This window comes from Botryllus schlosseri, chromosome 9, assembly GCF_051294905.1.
Source record: "Botryllus schlosseri isolate E-star chromosome 9, Bs_hap1, whole genome shotgun sequence".
NCBI lineage: Eukaryota > Metazoa > Chordata > Ascidiacea > Stolidobranchia > Styelidae > Botryllus > Botryllus schlosseri.
Genome location: NC_137244.1, coordinates 17,440,888 through 17,467,370, shown reverse-complemented (window position 1 = coordinate 17,467,370; position 26,483 = coordinate 17,440,888). Strand labels below are relative to the sequence as shown.

General features: G+C 40.4%; 1 protein-coding gene and 1 long non-coding RNA gene across 2 annotated transcripts; both read left to right on the top strand.

The window, feature by feature from the left end:
* Positions 1-1,165: 1,165 nt before the first annotated feature.
* On the top strand, positions 1,166-15,966 carry LOC145446433 (coiled-coil domain-containing protein 146-like). Its single transcript, XM_080324721.1, has 20 exons — positions 1,166-1,460; positions 1,535-1,617; positions 2,041-2,125; positions 2,193-2,317; positions 3,009-3,159; positions 3,562-3,719; positions 3,806-3,914; positions 3,971-4,089; positions 4,155-4,341; positions 4,901-5,167; positions 6,056-6,181; positions 6,240-6,367; positions 7,476-7,667; positions 8,161-8,313; positions 8,667-8,775; positions 9,312-9,440; positions 10,225-10,362; positions 13,519-13,674; positions 14,199-14,291; positions 15,705-15,966. Exons 1-20 carry the CDS (start codon positions 1,326-1,328, stop codon positions 15,906-15,908), a joined length of 2,847 nt encoding a protein of 948 aa, XP_080180847.1. The 5' UTR covers positions 1,166-1,325; the 3' UTR covers positions 15,909-15,966.
* Positions 15,967-20,739: 4,773 nt separating this feature from the next.
* Positions 20,740-23,860, top strand: LOC145446816 (uncharacterized). The gene is made up of 2 exons (XR_013917359.1): positions 20,740-22,027; positions 23,377-23,860. It is a non-coding gene; the product is annotated as an uncharacterized LOC145446816 (long non-coding RNA).
* Positions 23,861-26,483: the final 2,623 nt, after the last annotated feature.

Below are 26,483 nucleotides of genomic sequence, written 5' to 3'. Positions count from 1 at the left end.
TTGACCAATCTTCTTGGCACTCTCTCTCTTCTGCTAGGCTCTGTAACATCTGGCCCGTAGCAAGAACATTGAGGTATGGATCCATTGTTATCAGTCGATATTGCACTATATTAATGTAGCTAGCTCTCTATAAAACAGGTTGTATTGAATTTTATGGTTGACCAAATTCTTGATAAACTGAAGTGAGGTTTGGCTGTCAACAAACAAGATTACTCAACTGGATACAGCAGATAACTTTGCATTGCAAAATTGTAACATAAATGCATTACTGTTTGTACAGCACTTGAGCACATGTATGCATATGACTTATTATATAATAACATCGTCACATTGCGCAACGGTTAGATCCTTGCAATGGCTGATATTTACTCTACACTCCTGCAGAGCCAAATGTCATTGGTATGGAGAAATCAAAATCGTATGCAAATGTGTGTGTATGAACTCAATTTGTATATCTTCACATTGGTGAAGCGACTATCATGACTAATGCACCAATGAACGGAAAATAAAATTCTATCTGAAAAGTATCTATCTAAAGGAAAGGAAAGGACGTAGTTTATCCCTGAGTAATGAGATAAATGTCCTGCAATATACGAAATTTGTAGTAGAGTTTCTGGCATAGCAATACCGGTATAAGACGATGATTTTGGTGTGCTATTCCTACAATATCTCTTTTCATAACCTCAAAACGTTTGTTCTGACGCGTTCTGGCGTTCATAACCTTACACTGTGCAGTGGCAACAGTTTAGTTAGCTGCTATATGCACATGACATCAACTAAACATACATATATATGAAGAGCGCATCTCTCCCTTCTGACGACACAGTTAATATCGCCACCGACCGAAAACAGCTGATTGCTAACGTACGTCATTTGCGTCAGTAATCCGCGATAAGATAACTCACAGGCGAATCCGTATCTGTACCACAGAGTCACCAGGTGACCTTGCTCGCTGATTAAATTATCGCCGATTAAGGCAATCGGTGATTACTTTTCAATCGGCATCTGTGCAATCCACCCTGAATGCTGATATAAGTCTACTCGAGTTTATTTATTGATTCGGTCAATCATAGAAAGTAACCGGATCTGATCCGGTATGTAACTCGTATCTGATATGTGTCACCTAGCGGTGGTTGCCATGAGAGACTGAAGCACATTAGCAAGCCGGCGAACTGCAACAATATCCGTATTCACTGGTTCACGGTTGTTGTTTTTCATATAATATAAGTGGCGTATAGTTGCTGTCGAAAATTAGAGGCTGTCTTTCGCCTTTGCGATGTTAGCTGTTCAGTACTAGATCTCTGAAAACATTTGAACCCGCAGTAATGGATATTGACGATCAAGGAGAGGATGGTTTATCTGACCAGAGACCCATTTCAGCTCTGGCTCCAAATATAGCTAACCAAGAGGAAAATGCCGTGGAAGTATCAGCCAGTCCAGCTTTTCAGTGCCTGGATGAAGTAAGTAACAAAACAGACAAATTCAAGCTTGCACTAGTGCTTTACGCTACAATGCATCACAATTTTATTCACAGCTATTCAACTCGGGAAAGATCACCGGTACCCGCATGGCCGAACTGAAAGTCAAATATTCAGAAATTCATGACATGCTTAAGAAGTAAGAAATTTTCATCATTTAGATAGTGGAATGGTGGTAAATAGAAGAACCATCATAACTAATAGACCTACTGTATTTATTCAACTTGATCAATTTTAAACAGTTCAATTTTCGGCAATCATATTCCTAGGTTGCATGGCCACTGGCCACCATCAGATTTTTCCGAAACTGGCTATAATTGAAAGCTAATTTCTTACTGTTTTCAAAATTATATGTATTATTATGGTCAGGACACTAGACGCTCTTCAAAATCGCTCTCAAAGTTGGAAATCACAAATCTGTATTGTTACGAGAATTAGAATGTAATGATACATTATAAACTACAGACGCCACATACCGATTGTCTCGTAAGACAAGTGAATTATTGGATGAAAAATCGTTAATCTCCTGGGATAGTGTTACTCATGAAATTTGTTATTGTAGTAAACGTGAATCAGAGACACAGCTCCTGAAAGATGCAAAGGACTTCGCCAACACACTGGATGTTCAAAGGCAAGAAATAGCTAAGGTGGTATTTGAATCGTTTGACAAGACTGCTGTTTTCGTGACGCGAATTTCATATGCTTCATGATTAGGCCGATCACTTCCCAGAAAACATCGATTCAGAAGTTGGGAAGCTCAGACAAGAGCTACTCAAAAGACATAATGAATTGCATCAAATAGAAGAAAGGGATTTTCTTTTGCAATACAAACTTGAATCGTAAGTCCAGCTATGAAATTGTATTGTAGAAAACACACGTGCAGTGTTCCCTCTAAGCTGCGCGCGTGTGCGGTCGCGTACTGCTGACAAAGTCGCCGCGCACAGAAAACGTGTGCCGCGCACAAGAAAGCCGAAATGATGGCCTTTTTTTTAGTCGATGCGCACTGTTGTCCAAGGGACCGCACAATGAGTTGGTGAGTGCGCGCTGCATCGTGAAAAATTAGAGGGAACATTGCACACGTGGGTGGCATTTTTCATTACTCATTGCTATCTTTAGACTATTACTTATTATTTATGTATTAATCGTAGCCAAGGCTAACAAGAAGGCTGAATGGATTTTGTTTTAATGGTAGGCGCTATCGTTTGTAAGACATGATAAACAAATGCATAACTGTGCAACCAAAGTTTGGTAAAGTTCCAACTAAAAATATCCTAATTATTAGTGTCTCTTTGTTTAGTAGTCACTAGACCAAGAGAGTAGTTTAAGTTGCTCTTAGTATTATTGCATATCCTTGACAAACATATTTTATGTATGTTTGGTGCCATTGGAGCTTAGACTAAAAAATAGTACTAAATCATCAAAGCACCAAAATGTCACTGCCACAACTCCACAATTGCAAATGCCATGCACCGAAACAATGTGCAGCGCGTTTACAGCAACTCGACTAACCTTGCGCTCAACATGAAACAGCCTTCAGGAGGAGCTACATCTATTGAAGCGAGACTATGAACGTACTCCAAAAATAGAGGAGATTGAGCAAAAAAAGGCGGACCTACGTGCGCAAAACGATTCTCTGAGAAAGGAGAATGCGCAAAGGCAAATTGAGCTGAAGAATCTCAAGGTGAGCATGGTTTTATGTTGGTTTCAATTACCTACCATATGACAATGTATTGCATTCTATATAATTTATATAATTACACAGAGAATGGCAAAACAGAGTTTCAATCATCTAATTGTTATATTTGTGTTATATTTAAGTAAATTTTCCAATCTTGTTTGGACTCCAAACCAGCTGACCATTTTAGTAGCTATTTCCGTTTCTGTTGATCATGGTTCAAGGATGAAATCAATTTGCTGCTGATCGTCAACATTAATAATATTTGTCGTATCTAGCACTTTGAGGCGGGGTTGTTTTCTCGCTTGAGCGAACAATTGGTGCTGGCTACTAGTAAAGCGATTTCAAGTTTCTGTCTCCCGATAATCCGAAATGTTGATGATGTTTCATTGTTTCAATACGCTTTAGGAAGATTTGGAAGCAAAATATGCTCACAATGCCTCCGAAAGTAAAGGGTTGGAAGAGCAAACGTCGAAACAGGAAAGCTTGAAGAATAGACTAGTGCAAATTCATGGCATTCCGACACAAATCGCGAAAGAAATAGACAGGAGCAATAAGATACTACAGTAAGATGTTCTTCGCAATTTTTCAATTCTGTTCAGGCTTTTCTAAAGTACAGTGTCGCTGAATACTGAATGGTGGAATTTCTTAGGGAATTGAATAAGAAGTTAACCTCTCTCGATGAAGACATGCAAAATATTGCCGTCGAGAAGCAATTTGTCGAAGCCAAAAAGGTCAAGATTAGAGAGGAAAAGAAAGAGGTATGGTCCCAATTCATATCCTGTCGATCGCCGTTGTCCCAATCTTTAATTTCAAGGTGGATAATGACCTAAATCAGGATCGCAAGGAATTGCAGAACCAACAAAAAGACTTGGACAAGTTACAAAAATCCATCGAATACGAAAAAGAAAGGGAAGCCATCGGACTTGGTGATCAGTACGTCCATTTTGTGTATTTTCTGTATTCTGCCGGATATTAAATTGCGTGAAATCTCTTACAAGGGCTACATTAGACCTCCACCTTCGTCACGCCCAGCTTGATAAGAAAACGATACACGACACACTTACCAGAAAGCAAAGAGAGAAAGACAGAGATTTACGACAGCTTAAAAAACTGGAGCAACAGTTCAAGGTTGTCAAAGACCAATTGCAACACACAGAAGTTCTCAAGGAGAAAGCAAAATCGATGGTGAGTGGATGTCGAAACCGTCTAACAACCAGTCGACCCTCCAGCTCTTTAATTACCGATACTGCAGTCAGCTTCATATTAAGGAAGTGCTACTATGTGGCATTCGGTCACACTAATCCTACGAAAATACAAGAGAAATACCTGATTAAGTACAAAAGAAATCCATATATACAAATAACATACATGCATAGTTGCATATGTATATTCATACCAAAGAAAAGAATAAAATCAGTGATGAAAGTATCAAAAAAAAGAAAAAAAATCGAGTACTGTTACATTGGGCATTAATACTAGTGATGCCAGTAAGTCAAGGTGGTTGTTACTTGGTCATTTTGGCACCCTCCTATCTAATCATTACATCACATTTGTTCTCTATTTTATTCTAAATTGTGTGGCTTGAGCGGATCTAAATAATAGAACCGCTGATCGTGAACTACCCTCATATCGGATCGAAATTGCAGACGACATTTCAGACTTCAACATCCTGGATCAGCCACCATTTTCAATCCTCGTTGCTTATCAAGAAAATGTCTCAATTCTTATTTTCATTATTTCACAGCTCGAAATGCTTCCGAGAGACGACAGCACTTCGCCGGAAAAGCGGAAACAGTACCAAGCCGAAGTGGACGACGCGAAGCGAAGGGTGGGTCAGCAAAACGCTCTGACCGCCGTGGAGCAAGTGCGAGTGGACAACTGTGTGGTGGAGGAGGAGCAGCTGATCAAACATCAAGAGGAACTTCGCGCCGAGGTCGTCGAACTAACGAGACTCGCGCAAATCAAGGCCGACGAAAGAGAACAAAAAGCGAGAGACATGCAACGGGCGGAAGTAAGTTTTAATTGACGCGTTTCACACGTTTTGCAAATATTCGAAGAATTTGTCTCTTGACCGATTCTACGGTATGGTGGTAATTACTCGTGTGTAAGACAAAGGTGGTCGGTAAGGAAGTACATTTTTTGAGCACTCACATAGGTTTTGCCTGTTCATACTAAGAACAGTTTTTTGTGTAGCAAAACTACTTACCTGTTAGAATTTGAATTTTTAAAAGTTGAAAATAGTTACCGGTATAGTATATGCTTGCATCACTTTTATCAGTGAAATCCGTCATAACAGCTGTGGGAAATAGCCCCTGTATCACGGTAAGATATCTTCAACGATTGTACCTATTGCGTTAGTATCGAAGTTCCATCTTACCATTTCAAAAATAGCCCCCTGCCAACTGCTAAAAGCCTGTGAACGCTCGACCAATTCTAGTTTATGAAACTACTTGAGAGTAATTTTCATCTGTTTCATTTTCTACTTCCAGTTGAAGTACTATTGGTATGTCTTCGAAATCGCTACTTCTGCTTGTAACTGGGTAGAAACTTATGCCCTTATTTCTACTTTACTTGAGTGTCAACGCTTTGAACATGTCTGGTGTAGTCAATATGAGGATTATTTTTTTATTTTCGTGGACATAAATATTAGATTAGATATAGAAGTTACTGAGTAGCTGCATCGTCTTATGCATCAGGGCTTGGTAAATAGTGATACCCCTGCAAGTCAAGTAATATTTTCAAGCAATATTTTCTCTTTGGATTAGGTGTTAAAATCGGTCTGTTTTTATGCGTAAATTATTGTTCATCTTAGATCTCCTGTAACTATTACCTGTAAAAGCCATGCCTGTATATCAGAATGCTGGACGGTAACGCATCCTCATTTTCACCATTTCCACAGCAAAGGTCCAGCAAGGCCATAAACGACCTGCGATCCAAAGAACTATCCATAACAGATCATAAAAAGAAATACACAGAAGTTCAACAGCGGCTTCAAGAATCCGCGAAGCTCTACGACATCATCAAGGTAGGATTACAGACACCGCATATGCCATCGGCACGGTAATCGCCTTTGATGTGTTCAGAACGAAAGGAACAAGTGTGTCAGTCAGATTCAAGCAAGCACGCAGAAAGCAGCGGAAATGAGAGAGAAGATCAAAATACTATCAAACGAAATCGAGATATTGAGAACGACAGTATCGAATCTTGAAAGGTACGTTTGGGATTTTCTCTAATTTTAGGAGTATTGCACAAATCACACACAATCAGCCAAGCTCAGCGCTTGTTTATCGGTGGGGAGAAGTAGCCTAGTCTGGTTCTTTTAACCGACACGCAGCATTTAATTCATCAACTTGTCAACATATAATGAACTATTCAGTCGGACAAGATAGCATAATGTTGAAGCGTCCAGCTTCTTGATCGGTAGGTCGTGGGTTCGATCCCGGGCCGGGTCAGACCAAAGACCTGATTAGTAACACTGGTATCCATGACTTCCCCGCTTGGCGCTCATGCATTACTGGGATAGCATAGAGGGGTGGTGCAAGACTTAGAAAGCCATACAACGCTATATCTGCAACTTCCTTGTCCAGCGGCATATGCACGCCATGCACTCATGGTATGCATATGCACAGATCGTGTGTATGTATATCATGAGTCGGTGTACATGCCGCAAAAACATCAAGGACAAAAATATACTTCGTCCTTTCCTTTCCTTAGTAAATACAATGACACGGTGCTCACTGCGATTTTCAAATGCAGATCTGCCTTCCACATATCTGTATTGCAGTCAAAGTTTACTTAATTAAATAATCCAGATTTTTGCTGACAGAAGGATTTCCTTAATAGTCTTACAATGTTTCTTTAATATATACTGTTTTGTCTCTGGCCCCATGTTATTTCGTGTGTTGTATGTATATGTTTATTCTCATGTGTTTTCTCTGCTGTAATTAGCGCATAGTTACCATGAAAGCTGGCTAATTCTAGAGATACTTTTACTCACATTGTTATGGCATACTTTGCTAAATTGGTTTTCATTTGAATCTATGTTGATATTTTTGTTATTGTGCCGTTAACTCGTGATAGGAGTACACAAGTCTGCAAGTTACAACGCAATCAATGCAGTCCTGACAACATTACTAAGTTTAGTACGACCACCAATCATTAACCAGCCAGGTGTTTTTCAATAGGCCTACCGGTGTGCAAATTATAGCCTGGTTTTCGAGTTCTAATTATTTATCAACAGTACAGTAACAAACTATCAAATCTACGACCTACGTAGAACAGAAAATCGGCATAGCTAGAATTTCTTCCTTTCGTTACAGGAATTTGCAGAAAGCCAGGTTGAAGCAAATGAATTCGCTGGTCTTGCGAGATTCCTTGCGGAACGAGAGAGCAAAAGCCCTCTCCCTCGAGGCCGATCTCGCAGAAAAGAGAGAGCAATTGAAGGCGCAAATTAGCAAACTGAACACGCTGAACAACCAAGCGGAAGAGCATATGGTGCAGCTTCGGAAAAGGTACTTTTTTTGTGACAGCTTGCTGTCAGCAAGGGAGATATTAAAAAACGTAAAAGTATCCATTTTCAAGAAATGGATCACAGCTCAAAATGAGGTTTGTCATGTAGAAATGACACCTTGATGTAATTAGTCAAATTTGCAATCACATCGCGATCTGCTAGTGATATGGCTGTCTCAATTCCTATCTGCGGATTTCTATTCTTCACTTGGGCAGCATTATGATAAAGTATGTGTCAATAGTATGGAAGATCGTGATCTGGTAGTGACACTGCTGACTCAAATCCTATCAATAGCCAGCACATGTGTCAATAGTACGCCAGTATGTGCGATATGACATTTGCTCCCGAAAAATAGCCGTTTTGAGGTAAAATTAACACCCCATTTGCCAACATAACTGGTGTACTGGTATCAGGAAGCCGAGCAAATATGAAGAAATTAGTTTTATGACTGATAGCACTAATTTGAAATGTATCATTGCCTCTGCGTTTTCTAGATACGAAATTGCTGTCCAACACCGCAACGATCGTGGAGTGCAGCTTGTTGAAAGGGAGGAAGAGGTTTGCATATTCTACGAAAAGTCCAACATTCAAGATATTATGATATCGAACGGAGATGTTGGAGTTCGGGCATTGGAGGAAGAAATCAGGTACCGTGATTACACTCTCACTTCCTAAGCCCCAGGACTTCAGAAATGAGACAGATGTAATATTTAAATATTTTTGCTATTTATCAGTGCATATAGTAGAATGTTATCTAAGATACAAATCTATCCTGTTTCACAAAGCCATATTTTTTGCTGATAATATTTGTTATGTGAACATCTTAAAGTGACTTCAATGAAGTTTGAAGCACTTTAATCACATTCAAAATATTCTCTCTGACAAAATTATAGTTGTCTTCGATTCGAATATGTGATACATTTTGGTGTAGTAATCTACTTTGGTGTTGTAATCTTCTTGAGGACCGTGTAATTTTATTCGTGTTCATTCCAATTTCCAGATTTTTGCGAATGCAGCTTAGCGAAGAGCATCGACTAATTGAACTGGCAAGGAAAAATCAACCTAACAGGCTCCATCTCAATGATGAGCTAATAACTTTACAAATTCAAGTGAGCAATTCAGTAACGATTTCAAGGCTTACATTATCGTACATAACACTGTATTTCTGCAGTTTTTATTATATAGATCGGTACATTGGCGTTGGTATTGATATTGATAGAACTATCTCCATCAATCAAAATACGGTACCTGGAATATTGAATGGCATTATAAAATAGGCTCATTTCAACACAAATTAATTTTGGCAAGTTCTGTAAGAACTGTTACAAGAGTATCATTTTTACGGAAAAAAAATAGCAGACGTACCAACAACCTTCAAAAGTGCAGAATTTGTCATTGAAAAATTAGGCTCACCTTTGCTATTGTGATTACTGGTATAGTCTACGACAAGCAAATGATGTAATCAACCTTGTCGGCCAAAATGCTGTCTCGATCCATAACTTTGACAATAGTGATATATTGGATTGAAGTTGTCCAAGTTTAAAATAAATCTTCATACAAACTAGTCTTATTCATGCTCATCATCGACGTCAGCCAACACTCAGTCTTATCTCGATTCTAATTGAGACCAACACTTTTCTTCTAGTTGGCTCAATGTCAAGATCGGATGAGGATGCTGGAGAGAAAGCTAGAAGATCCAGAGCAGCCCAACAGAGTTCGGTTACTTGGAGGAAAAGACCCATCTCCTACTGAGCTACACACTAAAATGGAAGAAGTTAGTCTTCATACTTTCTTGGCGAGCATCTTGAGAAATGCTTTAGTTTCATTTAATTTACATCCGGAGATTCTACGTGGGCTAGTTATACAGGATATCCCAAAATATCTAGGTATATTTTTCATTACAATACATTTGCATGGAAATGATATTTTAGTTGTTTTCTTCGCATCAAAATGTAATCGTCACTCGGCATATATTCTTGTTATAAATATTGACCATCTTACAGGCCACGGACATCTGCAGGAAGTATTGGTCTTGATTTAAAGAAAATCATCCTGAACCGACAAGATGGGCTTAAATTTGTGATTCTTTTTCCAAATCCAAATTGATAGGTTAGCTATTCGTTATGAGTCAAATTTGTTAATGATATTTTCATCACATCATGCTGTTATTAGCTTGAAGTTAATTTGACACACTCCACTCATGTTTTCTAAACGGTCAGTGCTTGATTGGTATTGACAGATACCGGTGATATGATCACGACAATCTTTGTATGGTCTCTTGTGACCCCTTTTATATTGCTGTCTTGCTTGGAATCGTCAGAAAAGACGGTGAGAAGTACTCAAAAATGTAATTGACCGAGTAGGTTAAGAAATAGGTTCGCAAAAATGCCACGTCATTTATAATAAACATTTTGATTTTCTTGATTGAAAGCCGCAGAATCAACATCACCCTTGACTCGAAGATAGAGCAGTGCTTGGCCCTGATACTGATTCATGCACAAACAAAACCTGTTGCAGTATGTAGCCCTGGCTTTGACGTTTCTAAACTTGTTTTGCAGCTTGAAATCCGGCTTGCCCGTAAAGAGGAAATGTTACTCGACAAAGATCTAGTTTTTGACCAAGCTTCGCGACTTGCAAACAGAGTACATAAAAAAGTCAATGCAGGACAAGATGACTCCCTTACGCTAGCTAAAAAAGTAAGCCAATGTTTATAATGTTTGATTCTTCAAAGCCATGATCTACACCAGTGGTTCTCAACCTTTTTCACCTTGCGGACCGGTAAAATTTCAAAAAATATTTGGCGGACGGGGAGACTCTCAAAAATTCATATCGACCCAAAGTGCAAAGCATGCAACCGTGTTTTTGCAAGTATAGTGCTAGAGAGTGACATTTAATAGGTTTTTATCATAATTAATCATGTTTATGATTGCATTCATGCGATTTTACGGTAGTGAGTCAGCTGAGACGAAGTAAAATTGCCTTGCCCATATAAACGTGCTATCGCCGAGAGTCGTTTACAGTCTTTCTCGCCGAAGGCCTTGGGTTTAACCGACCACGATAACTCGAATATTCTGCTTTTTTCCAATGTCGAGAGACTAAGCGTTTCGGGGTCGAACCAAGCACCCTGTTGTGCTAGGTTGCTCATTGCCTACCACCATCAGCCGTAGGCTACTATGTCTACTATATACGAATCCAATGAGCCGCATGAAAACTCTTGACATCAACTATACCGGCCATGAACAAAACCAGGGCCAAAATGCACTTCGTCATCCCACCCCCGACAAACGTTATAAGCTAGGCTTACCATATTTTGGAAATCTAAAAAGAGGACACTTTTTCATAAATTTCCAACTTTCAAAACCGGAGTAGAATTCTCAAAAACCGGTTAATTTTTCCCACTTTGTGACTGGTTAACTAAAAAAAAAAAAAAGTCATCTCCTCCGCTCAGAACTCAAAATACCGTTTTTCTCCTCACATTGCTAGGTGGATGACTAAAAAAAAAAAAAAAAAAAAAAAGTCATCTTTTCCGCTCAGATTTCAAAATAACGTTTTTTACTCCACATCGCCAGATGGCTGACTAAAAAAAAAAAAAAAGGTCATCTTTTCGCTCAGAGCTAAAATCACCGTTTTTCACCCGTCGGAGCTTCACGTCTGTGCTAATATATGGCATACCACTCGCAATTTGCTCTAAATCTGCTCTAAATCCTAAAAAAGAGGACAAAATCTCAAAAAAGAGGACAAAAGGGCGTCCTCCGAGGACACTTTCAAAAAAGTCAAAAAAGAGGACAAATCCTCTTAAAAGAGGACGTATGGTAAGCCTATTATAAGCCAAACTTCCGCCCAGACCCGACAGTTGGATGGATATTTTCACCAGTTCTTGTGAGCACATTCATTCTACTCAGTGTAGGCAGAGAGCTTATAAAGCCCAATCGCGTGAAGCGCGAAAACTTTCTACAATCCATGGCTGAATCGACCAATAATATTAGTAATGGCATATATATTGCTATAATTTTTTTCTCCTTTCAGAATTATCAGATATCAGATCTAATTTAGGACCCGTAATAAATAATTAAACATATTTGGACTGGCCTTCATTGCATGTCATTATTTTGTTACCTAATATCCGTTATGTCTGGGGAGATAGCGTAGTGGTGAGCGTAGGCGCTATGTACGCATCAGGCGACCCGGGTTCAAGTCGCGACGGCGGAGGTTATTCTGGGCTCCTCATCCTCCTTTCTTACGGTAACAAAAAAGCCCAGAAAAGACCCGATGAAATAAGATCGACATCGAAGAAGACTGTGACATTGGGCACTAGACCGATGTGGATACCTGGTTAAGAGACCGCTGTTCATCTCGGCATCCGCCTATCTGTTCATTATAACGCATTGTACGTGGTGTGTGTCTTGGGAAGATGAAAATGCAATCTGACGACTTTATTGAAGGAATGTTACTATATCGTGAATAGATATTGAAATTGCCAAAGCGTACTAAACTCAAAAAGGCACACGATTCCAAATTGGTATTTCTTCACTGGCAAATAATTTTTCTCAGCGGGATGGCATTTGTCATGTGGGGATTGCCAGGACAGCGAGATTCGGTGCCATCCATTTTGCGAAGTTCAAAAAATTTGTTGGAGAAAGTTTTAAAAAAAACACTCTATAATTTATGTTCAATTGCGAAATAATTTTGAGCCCCCTTCCGGCTCAGCCCCTCTCCAATTGGGAGTTTGGGGTGCCGCAGTTACGGCTCTGCACAGAATGAATGAATCGAAAACAAATGATCGCACAAACTGCGTGGTTTAGCGAGTCAGCTTGTAGCCTACTTGTCGCTCGCATGCAAATCTTGAACTTCAACTCAAATCGAACTTGTTTTAAGACGTAAAGTTACCTCACGAAATTCTGAATCAGTATAAAATTTGATGTTTTATTTATTTTATTAATCAACAAGCATTCAACATATCGCATCTTGAAATGAAGGTATAAAATTGTAATATGCCTGGCGGACCGACAGGAAAGTCGTCGCGGGCCGGCGATTGAGAACCACTGGTCTACACAGTTGTCGTGATTGCTTGAGTTAAATAAACGGTCATTTGTGGGTATACGCAACGTTTTTGACGGATATAAATAACGCTGTAAAACCCCAGGCCGCACGTAGTCTTACTAGTCACGAGGGCTTGCATGTCATTAGGTATTGGTGCCTTATCAAAAAATTTGGTACCGGACAACATATAACAGTCATGAATTGCTGAAGGCAAATCACGTGCACGCTACGTGAAAATGTACATGTTCAAAGTCACAATACGCATATTCCAGTGGTATTTTGTCCCTTTTCTCGGCCCACCTGAGCTTCGCTCAAACGTACCAAATAAAGCTAAATTAGAAACCCATTTCACGGGTCGCAGGTTGCACACACCTAACGAATGATTTTGAAAGCATATCAGTATATAAGGTTTTAAAGGGGCATGCATTCATTTTAATACCATGCTAAGTTTCAATTTAGATAAATTTGCTGTAATGATCCATGTGACATCACTTTTAACAAGACATCAGATGTAAGCTCTACTAAATAAATTGCCAAGGCATCAACTATAATCAATTTTTACTATTGCAAGTTGCTACATCATACATCAGTTGACTCTGCGTGGAAACGCTCTACTACTCACAACTTATTATATAATCGTAGCTCCGAAAGCTCGTGAAACAAATAAAGTTATATTCATTTACAAGTGGACATTGAATAAGGTGGGGAAACTACCAAGGTCTTACGTTTATATGTATCGTCTGCTATCGGCGCAACAAATCATTCAACCTATTACATGACAGTCGACATAGTGTAAATATTTCTATTCTCAGGTGAACGAGCTGCCCAGAAAAATCAAGGACGTCACGCGAAAGATGATGGCCCTTGTTTCCGAATTGGCGATGGAGCAAGCTAGCGCTCTGCAACTGCAGCAGTCAATCAAGGAAAAGGAATCTCTTGTTGAGCAATGCTACAGGAGAATGGAGCAGGTGAGAATGACCCTTCACACCTAGGATGATGTTTTATCAACAAAAAATATACTATCACCGTTGGAGCTTCGAAACTTCGGTTGGGCGGACATTACCATAGAATAACATGGTGTCATGGTCAAGGTCCAGAATTATGAAACTATTTTGAATGACAAGTAACTGGTATCGTTGTCCCTGTGACCACAAAATAAGATATATATTACTGTTATGACATCATGATGTGTGTGGCTTGAATCACTCAGTAACTCCATTTTGCACAACCCGAATCGTAGTAAACGGTTTATATCGTGTATCGCTGGAATATGATAATATGTGGTATGAATTTCCGTCATTCAAAATTCTATGTACTCATCCCAATTCTAGATGCAATCTGAAAATCTTATAAATCTTCAAGTAAATTTTATCCAAATCCACGCTAAATTCTCGCCCTTGATAAGCGTGGCAAGCTGAACGCAGGTTGCTCCGGCCCATCACAAGCGTCATCGTGTTTTTCATTCAGCGTCATGTGTGAGCGTTCTTTCTAGGGTGAGCCACCTTCGGAAGAAATCGAGCAGGAATGGAAGAAGATGCTTCGAACGGATGAGGAAAAGTTGATGCAGCTATCCCAAGAGGGAATGGTATGTAGTCGGGGATATCTCGGGTGACAACTGGCCATGCTATCTATTCCTATGAATTGTCACAATAAATGGTCATGATATCATCCTATTTATGGATCGGGCCCATTACGAGACTCCAATCAAGCGTAGTTCACCTTGAGTAGTCACATATCGTACTCATACTCAAGTAGATGACGTAGTACAAATCCTTGACCGAAGACTGGGAATGTTGTTGTATTTCATATAACTTACACTTTCAATGTGTCCAGATGCAACCTTTCTAGTTTATTTCATTTTCGAGTGTGACAATGGCTGTAAAGCTGCTAATATAAATGCTCTGCAGTTTTGAAAATGCGCCTTTTAAGGTTAATTCCACCTTATTTGAATAACCGCTGAATATATCGGTGATATCAGTGAAGGTGTTAGATATCGGTTTTATCAGTATCGGCCCAAAAATCCAATATCGGTCGGACTCTACTTAGTACTATCGTTACAATTGTAGACCATTCACGCTTCGTGGTAATGATGAAAATTCGATGACTTATGCGACAGGGAAGTTTCAAACCCGCTCAGCGGCTAAATAAAGGCAGGATGCGATTATCCTCACTCAACGTAATTTGAATACCGCACCATTTTCCCGGCAAATTTGCATATCACGCTATTATCCCAGCAGTTCATTGTGTATGTATCCTTTTTCCTGATTGTCCTATAAGACACACACAAACATCGCTACTAACGAATTACTTCTACATTTTTGGAGCGCTCAGTAGGTTTGCCCACTTACACTATGTACTCAAGTAGTTATGATTATAGTCTACTTCTACTCACATATAATCTACTCGTGGATACAGGAATTAACTCACCTTTTTTCGTTGGTTTTCCTTATACTTATGGTGTTGACTAAGCAAAATAAAAATGGTCAACTATCCCGCCTGTCTGCCAATTCTACTTATGGATACCCGTGGTCAAGATGCAATACTTCAAAAATCCGCATTCGTACATTGTAATTTCAAGGAGTGCAGTTAGACACCACATCCAATATTGTGTGTACCAATGCATAATGTGGTATCTACGTAACATCCGCAATTCAGAATGAGACACCACATTATGCATTGTTACACACAATATTGGTAACACATGAAATATGTTGAAATGTGGTGTCTAACTGCACGCCTTGAATTTAGAGAGTGTACCGCAGTCCGTCAATTTTATTTTCTCTGTTTTAGACCACTTCTTCTATGACTTAACAGTTGTCCAGTATTTTATCCAAAACTATAGTTACTTTTTTTAATTCCGTACTTGGAAATATATACTTGCACTTGTACTTGAGTAGAAATTTCCGTCTTAACTTCACTTCTACATGACATGACTAGCAACGATGATTGCTTTGACAACCCTTGGTTACAGTGGTTACACCCAACTGTTTTTCTTCAGCAATCGTACGAGCAAAAGCAATACGAACTTCCAAGCGGTATAGAGACAACGGCGGAACCGCGACCGAACGCGTACATTCCGGACGAAGAAGGGGAATTGCCCATTCCAAGGCCGTACGGCGCTCTTGCGCCCTTCAAACCCTCCGAGCCGGGCTCTTCCATGCGGCATATAAGGAAACCTATCATTAAACCGATCGAGATATAGAATCTTCATAATGTCTTAACTCGCATTTATTTCAAATACATTTATAATACCTATCTGAGAGGCCGTTGCGTTTTCCGCGGGAAGCTGAATGCGTTTAGGCAGATGGTTTGTAAGCGGAGGTCAATGGGGTATAGATATCGCTAGATGTATCTTGAGTTCGAAAAAGTTATAACACGACCACGTTAGGACCAATTTATTATCTTACTGCGATTTTATTTTGTGTCATCAATGGCAGCGTTCCCTCTACGCTGCGCGCGTGCGCGGCCGCGCACAAGAAAGCCGAAGAGTGCGCTCAGACTCGTGAGAAATTAGAGGGAACATCATTGGTCAATGGTCATATCCAGCTAAGGCTGATTCACCCTGAACGTAAGGGTTGGTACGTAGGTCAGCATTATCTCGGTTCCGTGACGATGGAAGGAAGGAAAACAATGTAAACCCGTCCGCACCATCGATATGCTTGGCCGATGGATAATCACAAGCCATAGCTAGGTTGTGGAGTTAGCACCGCCGTTGTCTCTTCACGCAATCCGGCTGTGCTGAACGTGTGACCGAGGATACCGGTATTACGTAGGGTTACCATCACTGAGCTATATAAACATGCGTACCATGCGTACTCTTTTAAGAGGATTTGACCTCTTTTTTGACTTTATTCAAAGTGTCCTCGGAGGACGCCCAAATGTCCTTTTTGAGATTTTGTCCTCTTTTTTGAGAATTTTTGATTGGGCAAAATGTGACTGAGATACAGTAAATCAGCACCGAAGTAACGCTACGGTGGCTATTTCTGGAGCTGCTGGGCCGGAAAGTTGACCTTTTTTTTAGGTGAAAGAAAAACTATATTTCAAATGTCCTCTTTTCAGATTTCTGAGATATGGCAACCTTTAGTATTACGATAAGTATTACCGGGATTGAAGCGAGTAAGAAGCTGGGCTGTTAGCTCTACAATTACTCTATGGTGTCGGTTGGTTGGATGGAGGGAATCTACTTCAGTACGGTGCTGCTTACAAATGGAAGATGATAGATAACTGAACTTTTCCTGGTCTGATTCCCAGCTGTGCCGCATCTTCCGCTGCCCTCTCGACTCATGGGCGACCTATAAGATTGCTGATGTGTCCAGTAGCCTACCGGATAATACTCCGGACGCACGTCATGCATGTCCTGAGTCCGTACATGACGTAATCTACCGGTTCTAAAAGTATTGTCGCCAAAGTTCGCGTTGATTATTTCATACGATTGGTTTCTAATTTTATTAGCAAGAAATGGATCGCTCTTTTTTGAGTTTTTTGAATCTGTCCTCGGAGGACGCCCAAATGCCCTCTTTGAGAATTTTTTTTCATATAAGGTAAAATTCTAGTGACGTTTTTTTTAGTCAACCAACCACAAAGTCAGGGAGATTTTATCATTTTTTCCTAATTTTTCTCCAGAATTGTAGGTCGGAAAATTTTGAAAAAGTGTCCTCTTTTCACATTTCCAGGTGACCCTAGCTAAAGGTGAAGCAAAAGTATAAACCTGCTGGTCGCATTTGGCCAGTGGTTCTCAACCTTTTTGTCTTACCGGAGCCACCTTTGGGTATGATCGCAAGATATATGACATCAAAATTGGGAAACAAATTTTTAGTGAACATAAAACGTTCATCATCATCATCATCATCATCATTGGTTTATTAGCAATTTTATCAGTTCCATCCACCACAAAAATGCGATAAAATGAAAAGATATGAAGGGGTCGAAGCGACTTGGAGTAGTCTATGGAATCAGACACCGACCTTGGCTTAGGCCAGAGGTCTCAAACACGCGGCCCGCGAGACCATTTTGTGCGGCCCGCGGCGGCATTTTGGATTTCGAAGTATTCAACAATATTTAACTACCAATTTCTTTTTTAATTTGAGAACTCAAAATTCGCTCCAAAACTACTCCAGAAGCCTGAAACTACTCGTCAAACTTCGCTATTACATCACTTCCAAAAGTTACCACGCAGTGGAAGATCAACAATTACGTGACATTACTTGTTCGATGGTAAAACCAGCACCGTAACTGCCGCACCCCAAACCCCCCAATTGGGGGGGGCCCGAGCTCGAAGGGGGCCCAAAATTATTTCGTGAATTAGCATAAATCACAGCGTATTTTCTGAAAATTGATGCAAATTTTTCAAAATTTTTTCGCGCTGCGCGCGAATTCAAGCAGCCATTTTTCTATATTATTGGATATTGGGCCATTACCGCGCCACGGCCCACCGAGACATACAATCAAGTTTTAGGCCATATAACATGCGACTCCAAGAAGTGTGCCAGAACGGTCGGTAGCGAGAAAAGCTTGGCCGAAAAGGTCTATGCCCTTATGTAGACCGAAAACTTCGTTATATAGGCTACACAAAATACATATAGGTTTAATTGTCCATAGGCTCCTGAATGACTGGCGCCGAATGTTCCTGTCTTTGCAATCTGAACCTCACGAGACAATTACCATCCCGCTGGGGAAAATTTTATGCCAGTGAAGAAATACCAATTTGAAATCGTGTGCGTCTCTTAGTTTAGAAGCCTACGTTTGGGCGATTCTATATTTTTTGATATAGCAGACTGGAAGTCACGAAGTAACACCATAACGAAGTCATATCAACGGGTCCGCCCGCCCGAAGATGTTTAATCAATATTTACGGGCCCTCCCGTTTTCAAGACACTTCACTCAGCTCAACCGGTAAATCTAATTAAGTGAGTATAGAGAGGACAATAAGTTGATAGCATAATATATATGCAATCACCGATCTAATTGACCGATTTTATCATAAGTTATCGAAAATTTTCGCGCCTCGCTGTCGCTCGGCTCACAATACAGTACAGATAATTTCGTGACAAACGCGAACAACGTGATGGGTGCCTGACGAGGTGCTGTTTAATTATTATTGAGTGGTCCTACCTTTTCGAACACACCTCACTCAGCTCTACCGGCAAATCTGATTCCGTGAGCAGAGAGAAGATAAAAATTGATAACAAATACGCAATTCCCGATCATACTGACTGATGAAATCATAAATTTTCCGCGCTTCGCGCGCTTAGGCGATTCACCAAACAAAGTCCCAAAGTTAAAGATGAATAGTGGTAAACAGTGTATCGCCGGAGGGGGGGTCTGGGGGGCGAAGCCCCCCAGAAGTTCGGTCTATAGCCCTATGGGGGGCCCAAGACCAAAGTTTTTGGGGGGGCCTGACGAAGTGCTGTTACGGCCCTGGGTAAAACATGACCCGTTGATGATTCGTGACCGAAAATTGTGATTTGGACTTGGGCGCGACCTTCTGTAGAATTACTCATACTCGTACTCGTCGCGTCAAACGTTACAATCAGAGAAGGACTTTTGTGACTCAGAATGCCGTGACTTGGTACAACCACGGACGCAACAAACTATCAAACTGGTATGAGAAACAGTGACATATCAAAAGTTAGTAGCTTGCTTTCCGTAGCTTATTTAGATGTCTAAGCAGCTCGGTATGGCAACCACCATTGGCATTATGTTGCCCCTCTGATGTATAGTTGATTATTATCGCCAATTAAATGTGGCGAATTAAGTAGTCGTAGCCTAACTAGTCTATACTTCACAGCTGTAACACCAATCGTTTAATTCTTCGGCGATTGCACAGTTCTACTGCTACGGCACAGTATTCATTATGTTCAAGGTGTTATTGATTTGTTCCATTTCGAAGGTAAATTTAACGCTGAATATATTTGACTTTGGTAATGACATGATCAATAGAGCCTAGTTCTCAGGAGTATAGGCCTATATGCCCGAAAACCTGGTGTATTGCTCCAATGCTCTGATATATCATATCAATCTTTGTAAAATTCTCTAATTCTACCTGTGGTGGTGGCACGTGAAATGTCCACTAGCTGCAAAATTATAACGCGACAGCTTTTACGATGTACTGATGCGTCTGTACTGTCGCATGGTGTCTACAACTAATTATTTTGACTAACTATGCCAAGTAGCCTACAGTAACAATTTTATTCAAATATTTAAAAATGTGATTTTTGTCGTGCCAGGCGTGAATTCACAATAGTAAATCACATTTTCATGCGTGTTGAATGTGCCGTCTGCAAGTCCCGTCAAAGGCCTACTTTGAAATATTGAATTCCCGTATTATTGGTGCTTCGGCCCGCGACGTCATCAAAAGTAGGAAATTGGCCCGCGAGCACATTTGAGTTTGAGACCTCTGGCCTAGGCGATGTAAAGAGGAGGCATGCACAGTGCACACTGAAAGAAAAGTAAAATAAAATAGTATTGATAAAAGCAAGCGACAAAATTGGGGTGGCATGTCATGGAAGGCGAGATCGATAGGACATGCCGTGGTCCGGAAATCTTGAGCATGGACTAGCATTTATTTACTAGTAATTGCTTGTATTTCGACTTGAATGTGGACATGCTCGCCGACTGTTGGATGGCCGGCGGGATACTGTTCCACACGTCAGGTCCGGCATATATCATAGAGCGATGATCTTTTCGGTCGATCATGTGATACTTGGACGACGTGGACCCGCGTGTGTTGTAGGCTACTTGTGCGCTTTTGATTACGAGGTAAAGAAGTCATTGAAATATTCGGGGGAATGACTGTAGTGGAACTGATACATAAACTTGGCGATTTCTAGTTTCCGCATATATTCTATGATTAAGACACCGAATCTCTTCAGTAGCGAGTTGTTGGATGAACAACCAGGCCCCTAGCTATGATACGGAGTACGTTATGTTGTATTTTTACAGTGGCTCGAGTGCAGTTTTACTGGCAGCCCGCCAACAGAGGATGCTGTATTGTAACTTCAATTGGATTAAGGATTTAAAGAGTATCAGAAGAACCCAGGCTGGCATGAAGCGGCTAAGGCTGTAGAACAGGCCGCACTTCGGTTATAATTTATTATGGACTGAGGGGAAGTCATTTTTAACCAGCAGCTCATCTTGAAGTTATTCTGCAAGAGCGGTTATGCATATCACAGTAGATCTTTCCAAACAATTTTTTTCCGAAACCCTAGCAAAACAGCTCTAAACAACAACGTTGGTATCGGTAGACTACTGGCAGTTTGGAAAACAAAATGAGTTTGCACGGTAGAATATTTCATCTCAGACGGCCATTCTGTTTATGTGAGTTACGAAGTTTTACCAGTTACGAAGCGTCTTGTGATTTCTCTAATTAAAAAAATACAAAATTGGGTTATCAACCATTTTGAAAATTTGGAAGTTGGGCGTACCCCCTGCAAATGTGTCGCGAACCCCCGCTAGCGAACCACTGTATTAGGCGGATGTTCGCAAATGGGCAATGCGTTTTAACGCAGTGACTGCAATCTTATCCTATAGCCTAAAATGACATATAGTTACATATATATGATGATGACAAACGTCCCAGTTACCAACATTATTCGAAAGGTAATGATATCGAGCGTGGAATCATTAACGTGTTCCGTAACGGAGTCGTGATGACATAAGCGACTCCTGGGCTCCCCGAGCCTTCGGAGATAGGCATATAACGCATAACCGATAATCTATTATACATTGATATCTACCGGCTCATATATGAGGTATTTGTCACCAGGAAAACACAACATACGATGCATTATACCCAGGTCACTTCCGTACCCGGTCCTTTCTGGCTATATGTAAATACCACTCGATAATGGTATCCTATAATCACGGCAGAGGTCATCATCACTAAAGTACCAGGGAGTACTATAAACAATGCATTCATCGGCGAATAACACCATCATGAGATCTGGAATTTATCTGTAACAAAACGATTCGCACTTTCTTTGTAAAAGCTGCACGCTGTCAGATCGTCGTGACTTTAGCATCACGCCGGAAGCTTCGTCATTACGTGTGTCACAACTTCTGGTTTAACCCGCACGCGCCACAACTATTGATATGTAGGTATGAGCAGTGAGCACGTACGTCGACGTGATATCTTCCTATGAAAGCAGGGCGTTAGCTAAACGGTTAGCAATCGCCTGCTTTGGAGCCGGCGATGGCAGGGCTAGCTTGGGATATGTTTCTACTCTGATGAGTAGCCTCATCAAATTTAAAGTCTACGCACATTCGCACAAATTTGGTGAGGCCAAGGCGAAGATGAATCTCAATTTAACAGAAGACTTGACGGTATGTATCAAATACATCTGGTATCGACATTATAATATTGAATAATATTGCTTCTCAAATTTGAACTTAATTTGCACAATGCTCATCCACTTGCTCTTATTTATATTGCTTTACATTCTTCACGCACAAGCTTTATGTATTGCGTAATTTTCAAGTCAAGTATGAGGTGTGGCATTTCATATCGAGTGCAAATTGGATCCACATTTCGAAATGTATTGTCAGTCATTGGCAGCATTCAGCATCCGTAAAATTGCTGACATTCAGATTATGTCGATTCAGGATGGCGTTGCTGGTCCAATTCCCTTTTTAGTCGTATGTTATCGCTTGATTCCATAGCAATTTATGGCTATATATTTCCACAGTCATCTCTAAGAATGCTTGGATATTCCATTCCGCCTAAAATACGAGCAACTCATATTGGCTATATGTAAGTGATTAGGATAGAGGAAACGGCGTAATTTACAGCTCCACTTGATTTACGTTGATGATGATTATGTATGTTGTCTATAACCTTATGACGGAGCTAACAAACAACTCAACAACCGCATGTAGGCCTACTTCAGGTTTATAATATGTATTGGTGGAATTTTGTTGAATATAACCAGTCGGGTGCCCGACAGCAGTCTAAAACTGCATAGGATCGATGCGCATATTGCATATGTTTTGGTGGTTATTGGCGATTCAGCGTTTCAATTCAAAATGTCTGACTGCATATTAGCCTTTTTCGTTAGATCAGCAACCTAGTTCTGGTATCACAAAACGATATTAAACTCCAGTCGATGTTGATTGAACCGACTGGTTTAAGTTGCGAATTTCGTAGGATATCGGAAACGCGTATAAGGATACGTCATAGAATATAGTTCCATAAGGGAAAGGATAAAATATTTATAGGGCAATAAGGAAGGTTATAGAGGTATTTATGCAGTAATTAGCTTGTTAACGTTGTTGCAATATGTCGGGTGTGTTCCGGCTTAGTAGTCAAACAGTCGCATTGTTGGGGAGGCGAACATTCAGACTTATTGTATCGTAACCAGCATGCGATGTATTCTTCTGATGTGTAAAACGTACAAGCCACCGACATCCGCACCCCAGTCTGCATGGCAGTAGGGAGCATAAAGTGAGGTATTGTTGATAGATAGTTTCGTATTTCAGCAACATCATGACTTATGTTATTTTATCCATACATGACATGAATCACAACACGAATTGGCCTGCCAAGTTAATGGTTCCTTCAAGGTAATGGCGAATTCTTAAATGCTCGTTGCGTTGGGCGCATATTTACAATACTTGGAAGTGGTATTTTCCTGTTTCACTCGGTTTCGCTGAACTATTTCCTTTCTATCCAACAGAAAAAGCTGAAACACCGCACTTTTCCGCCGATCTGACGCATGTCCGATACGTTATTTGCATGAGTACGAAGCGTACAGATGGCAGTTAGATGGGACATACGCGCAGGAACGAAACAAGGAAGTAAGTCCGTGACTCACTGATGGGGGAACATAGCGCATCCATCCACCGCTGGATCAGGAGATCGTTTGGCGGAGGTTTCACAACAGTGGTAACCAATCCTCGTTGGTGGGATGATTTACCACGCGTTTGATCCAGCGGGCGGCGAGGAATACTGTCGGTCTTGATGCTAGCGATAAAACTGTACTGTACACAGTGTGTATCCTCTTGTTGAATTCAGGTAGCCTACGCAGTGCACAGTATACACGGATATGACATTGTATATTTCGTTATATATAAAATTTTACTCTACATCACGTGATCGGTTGATTTAAAAATATTCGTAATATTCCAGTCGCAACGAATACAGATGAACGTTTTTAGCAATATGTGTTTATTTTATTCTAATGCGTGATAAGCGATAACAGACGAAAATTCGCCGATTAACGTCTCCCACAGCCTTTCACATTACTATAAAATTATTCCAGATATGTGAAGTGAGTAGATTCGTAAAACTAATCCATTTCAGGCTGCACGTTGATCAAAGACGCTTCAAAAAGGATGTGATGTCAAGTATTCATATAAGTCCCGGGTATTGAATCATCCCTGACTACATGATGAATCCTCAAAATTTTCAAAGCAGGTCATGATCAACGGTAGTTTTACTGGAACTTTTCGCGGGGTCTGTGCGCGACTGCATTTACGATGTGATTGTGCATATTCTGTACAGTCCTCACTCGCTATTCTAGCATACTTGATCGCGGCATACAGGCTTTTGAATAGCCTGCGTAATATCGGTTGCGGTACGCTACTGAAATTATGAATGGAATTTATGTTGTATAAGCTCCATGATGGTCGTTTTGTATCAAGGCATTTGTCAATTAAGCGACGTTAAAGCTGACTCAGCGCTCAACTGCACGGCGTGATCGAGATTTCGTTCCTTTCTAGGGCGATATTATCATATGGCTGAGCAACGTCCATTTTCTTATTCGATGGTGTGATATTCAAATTCAGAAAAGCATACAACATGTACGATGTTTTCATAAGTACCACGAAGGAGATTCAAAAATAAAACTCATCGGGCCACAGACACCAAGTTATATCCGTTTGGTGAGTGTTGGGTTTTACATTGCATGGTGCAGGCCGATATGCCTTTGTATATACTGCTCTGATTGTTCATCACCCATAAAATTGAATCACACATGCAAGGTGAAGATGAATATCGATATAACTATTCTAGACAGTTGGATTCAATGAAATGCACAGAACGTAGTCATTTAATACACATGAGACTGAATCTGTAAAGTGGTAGCGAGATTGGCGTACCGTGTAGCTTTAGGTCAAAAACTTTCGAGTAGAGACGTCCTCTTTTTACCATCAGTCGATCTTAAATATAATAACCTCGCCTATCGACGCATGCGTTTTTCATTTTCATCAGTACTCGTTGTATGATATCACTTATTTCTCTCTACCCAGTGACCAAACTGACCATGCCTCTTATTTCATCGCCCAGGCTCAGATAGGTGTCTGATTTCAACGATTAGTCCAAGTCGACACCCTCCTATCTTATCATTGTATCATTTACCCAGTATCTTATTTACCACACGTCAAATATGACTATGGCCGCATTCATTACGTAAAAAAACTTTTCGGTAAACGTAGACTATATAATTTGTATAATATGGATAGCCATCAACAAATCTTCTCTAAGTACCATCCAATGACCGTAAACCATTTTAACTCTGCCCACAAATAAATTGGTCATGGCTGCTTACCAGAAGGAACTCGGTCGTGTTAACCGGGAATCGGGTTATACTGCCAGAATAGTTTGATTTTGAATGCTGCCCACAATAACGACGTTTGTATGCGAAATTCACGTTATATTCTGTATTATTATTATGTATTGGAATAACAGATTGAGAACCTCACCATCGTTGCGTAATTCTTGAGACGGTCACTTATTAACCCATGTCTCATTGTGACATCATTCTCAGTAATATGCATTACTGTATATTTAACTGTAGGCGTAATATCTCTTTAAAAAATATTCACGCTGTTATTATTGTGAGTTATGTGGATTGGTCATAGTCGTCATGTATGCTGCATTGTTGTTGTTGGCCTGAGAATTATTTCTATCTATTACGTGTGTGCGAAATTGTATGCAGTCCTGGATAGTGGCCATGGTTCTGCTCAATATATTCTGCCTGCCAAGGGAGTCGTGAAATATTTTTTACTTGTTGCTTGTCAATCGTTTACTAGTGCTTGAATATGAAAAGCAAATTTATTAGCCTAAAAGTCATATAGTTTGGCGTCTTTCTAGAGAAACGATGATAGGAAGAATGCCGATATTGAAGATGTTACTTGTGGACCTGATGAGTCATGAAATGATCAAGAAGTAGAGCGGTGCACATTATATCATTTCCTTCAGTAGCTTTCAAGTCATTCACTCACATCCATCGCAGATATCGAAAGTAAAGACTTGTACTAGGCGTAACTGATTTCCAATCGATTATATCTATGAGGTGGGCATGGATTGAACTAATGCTCAAGTTGAAAAATATCCTAATCGTGGTCGGTACCAGACTTGGTCAATATTGTGGTCGATGTGGACTGAATTTTAATAAAGGCATTATGCCGGACTTGCTTCTACAACTTCATGCCTTACTGCAGTGGTTGCATATTGGGTCATCATGTCGGTATAGGTTAGTCTGTAGGCCTACTTGCTGTCTGATACAACAACTTGATGTACCTGTGTGGCGAGATAGCGTATAGTGGTATAATCCACAGCTACAGCACCAATGGGTTGCGGGTTCGAGTCCGACCGAGGTCGGATCCAGAATTCCTACCTAAGTGTTGTAGATTTTTCTACGCTCCTCCTAGCCATATCATCCGTGTAAGCGGTGTCTGATAAAAGCCTAGAAGTGGGCCGTAGTACAAGTCGGCAGTTACGGAATAAAAAAATGAAGAAATTGGCCTGATGTAAATGACCATAGTAGTGGACAAACACCAT

Coding starts and splice junctions, on each gene's coding strand:
- LOC145446433 (XM_080324721.1), top strand. CDS start 1,326: ATGGATATTGACGATCAAGGAGAGGATGGTTTATCTGACCAGAGACCC. Junction 6,368..7,475: donor ACAGTATCGAATCTTGAAAG/GTACGTTTGGGA, acceptor CTTTCGTTACAG/GAATTTGCAGAAAGCCAGGT. Junction 14,292..15,704: donor AGCTATCCCAAGAGGGAATG/GTATGTAGTCGG, acceptor GTTTTTCTTCAG/CAATCGTACGAGCAAAAGCA.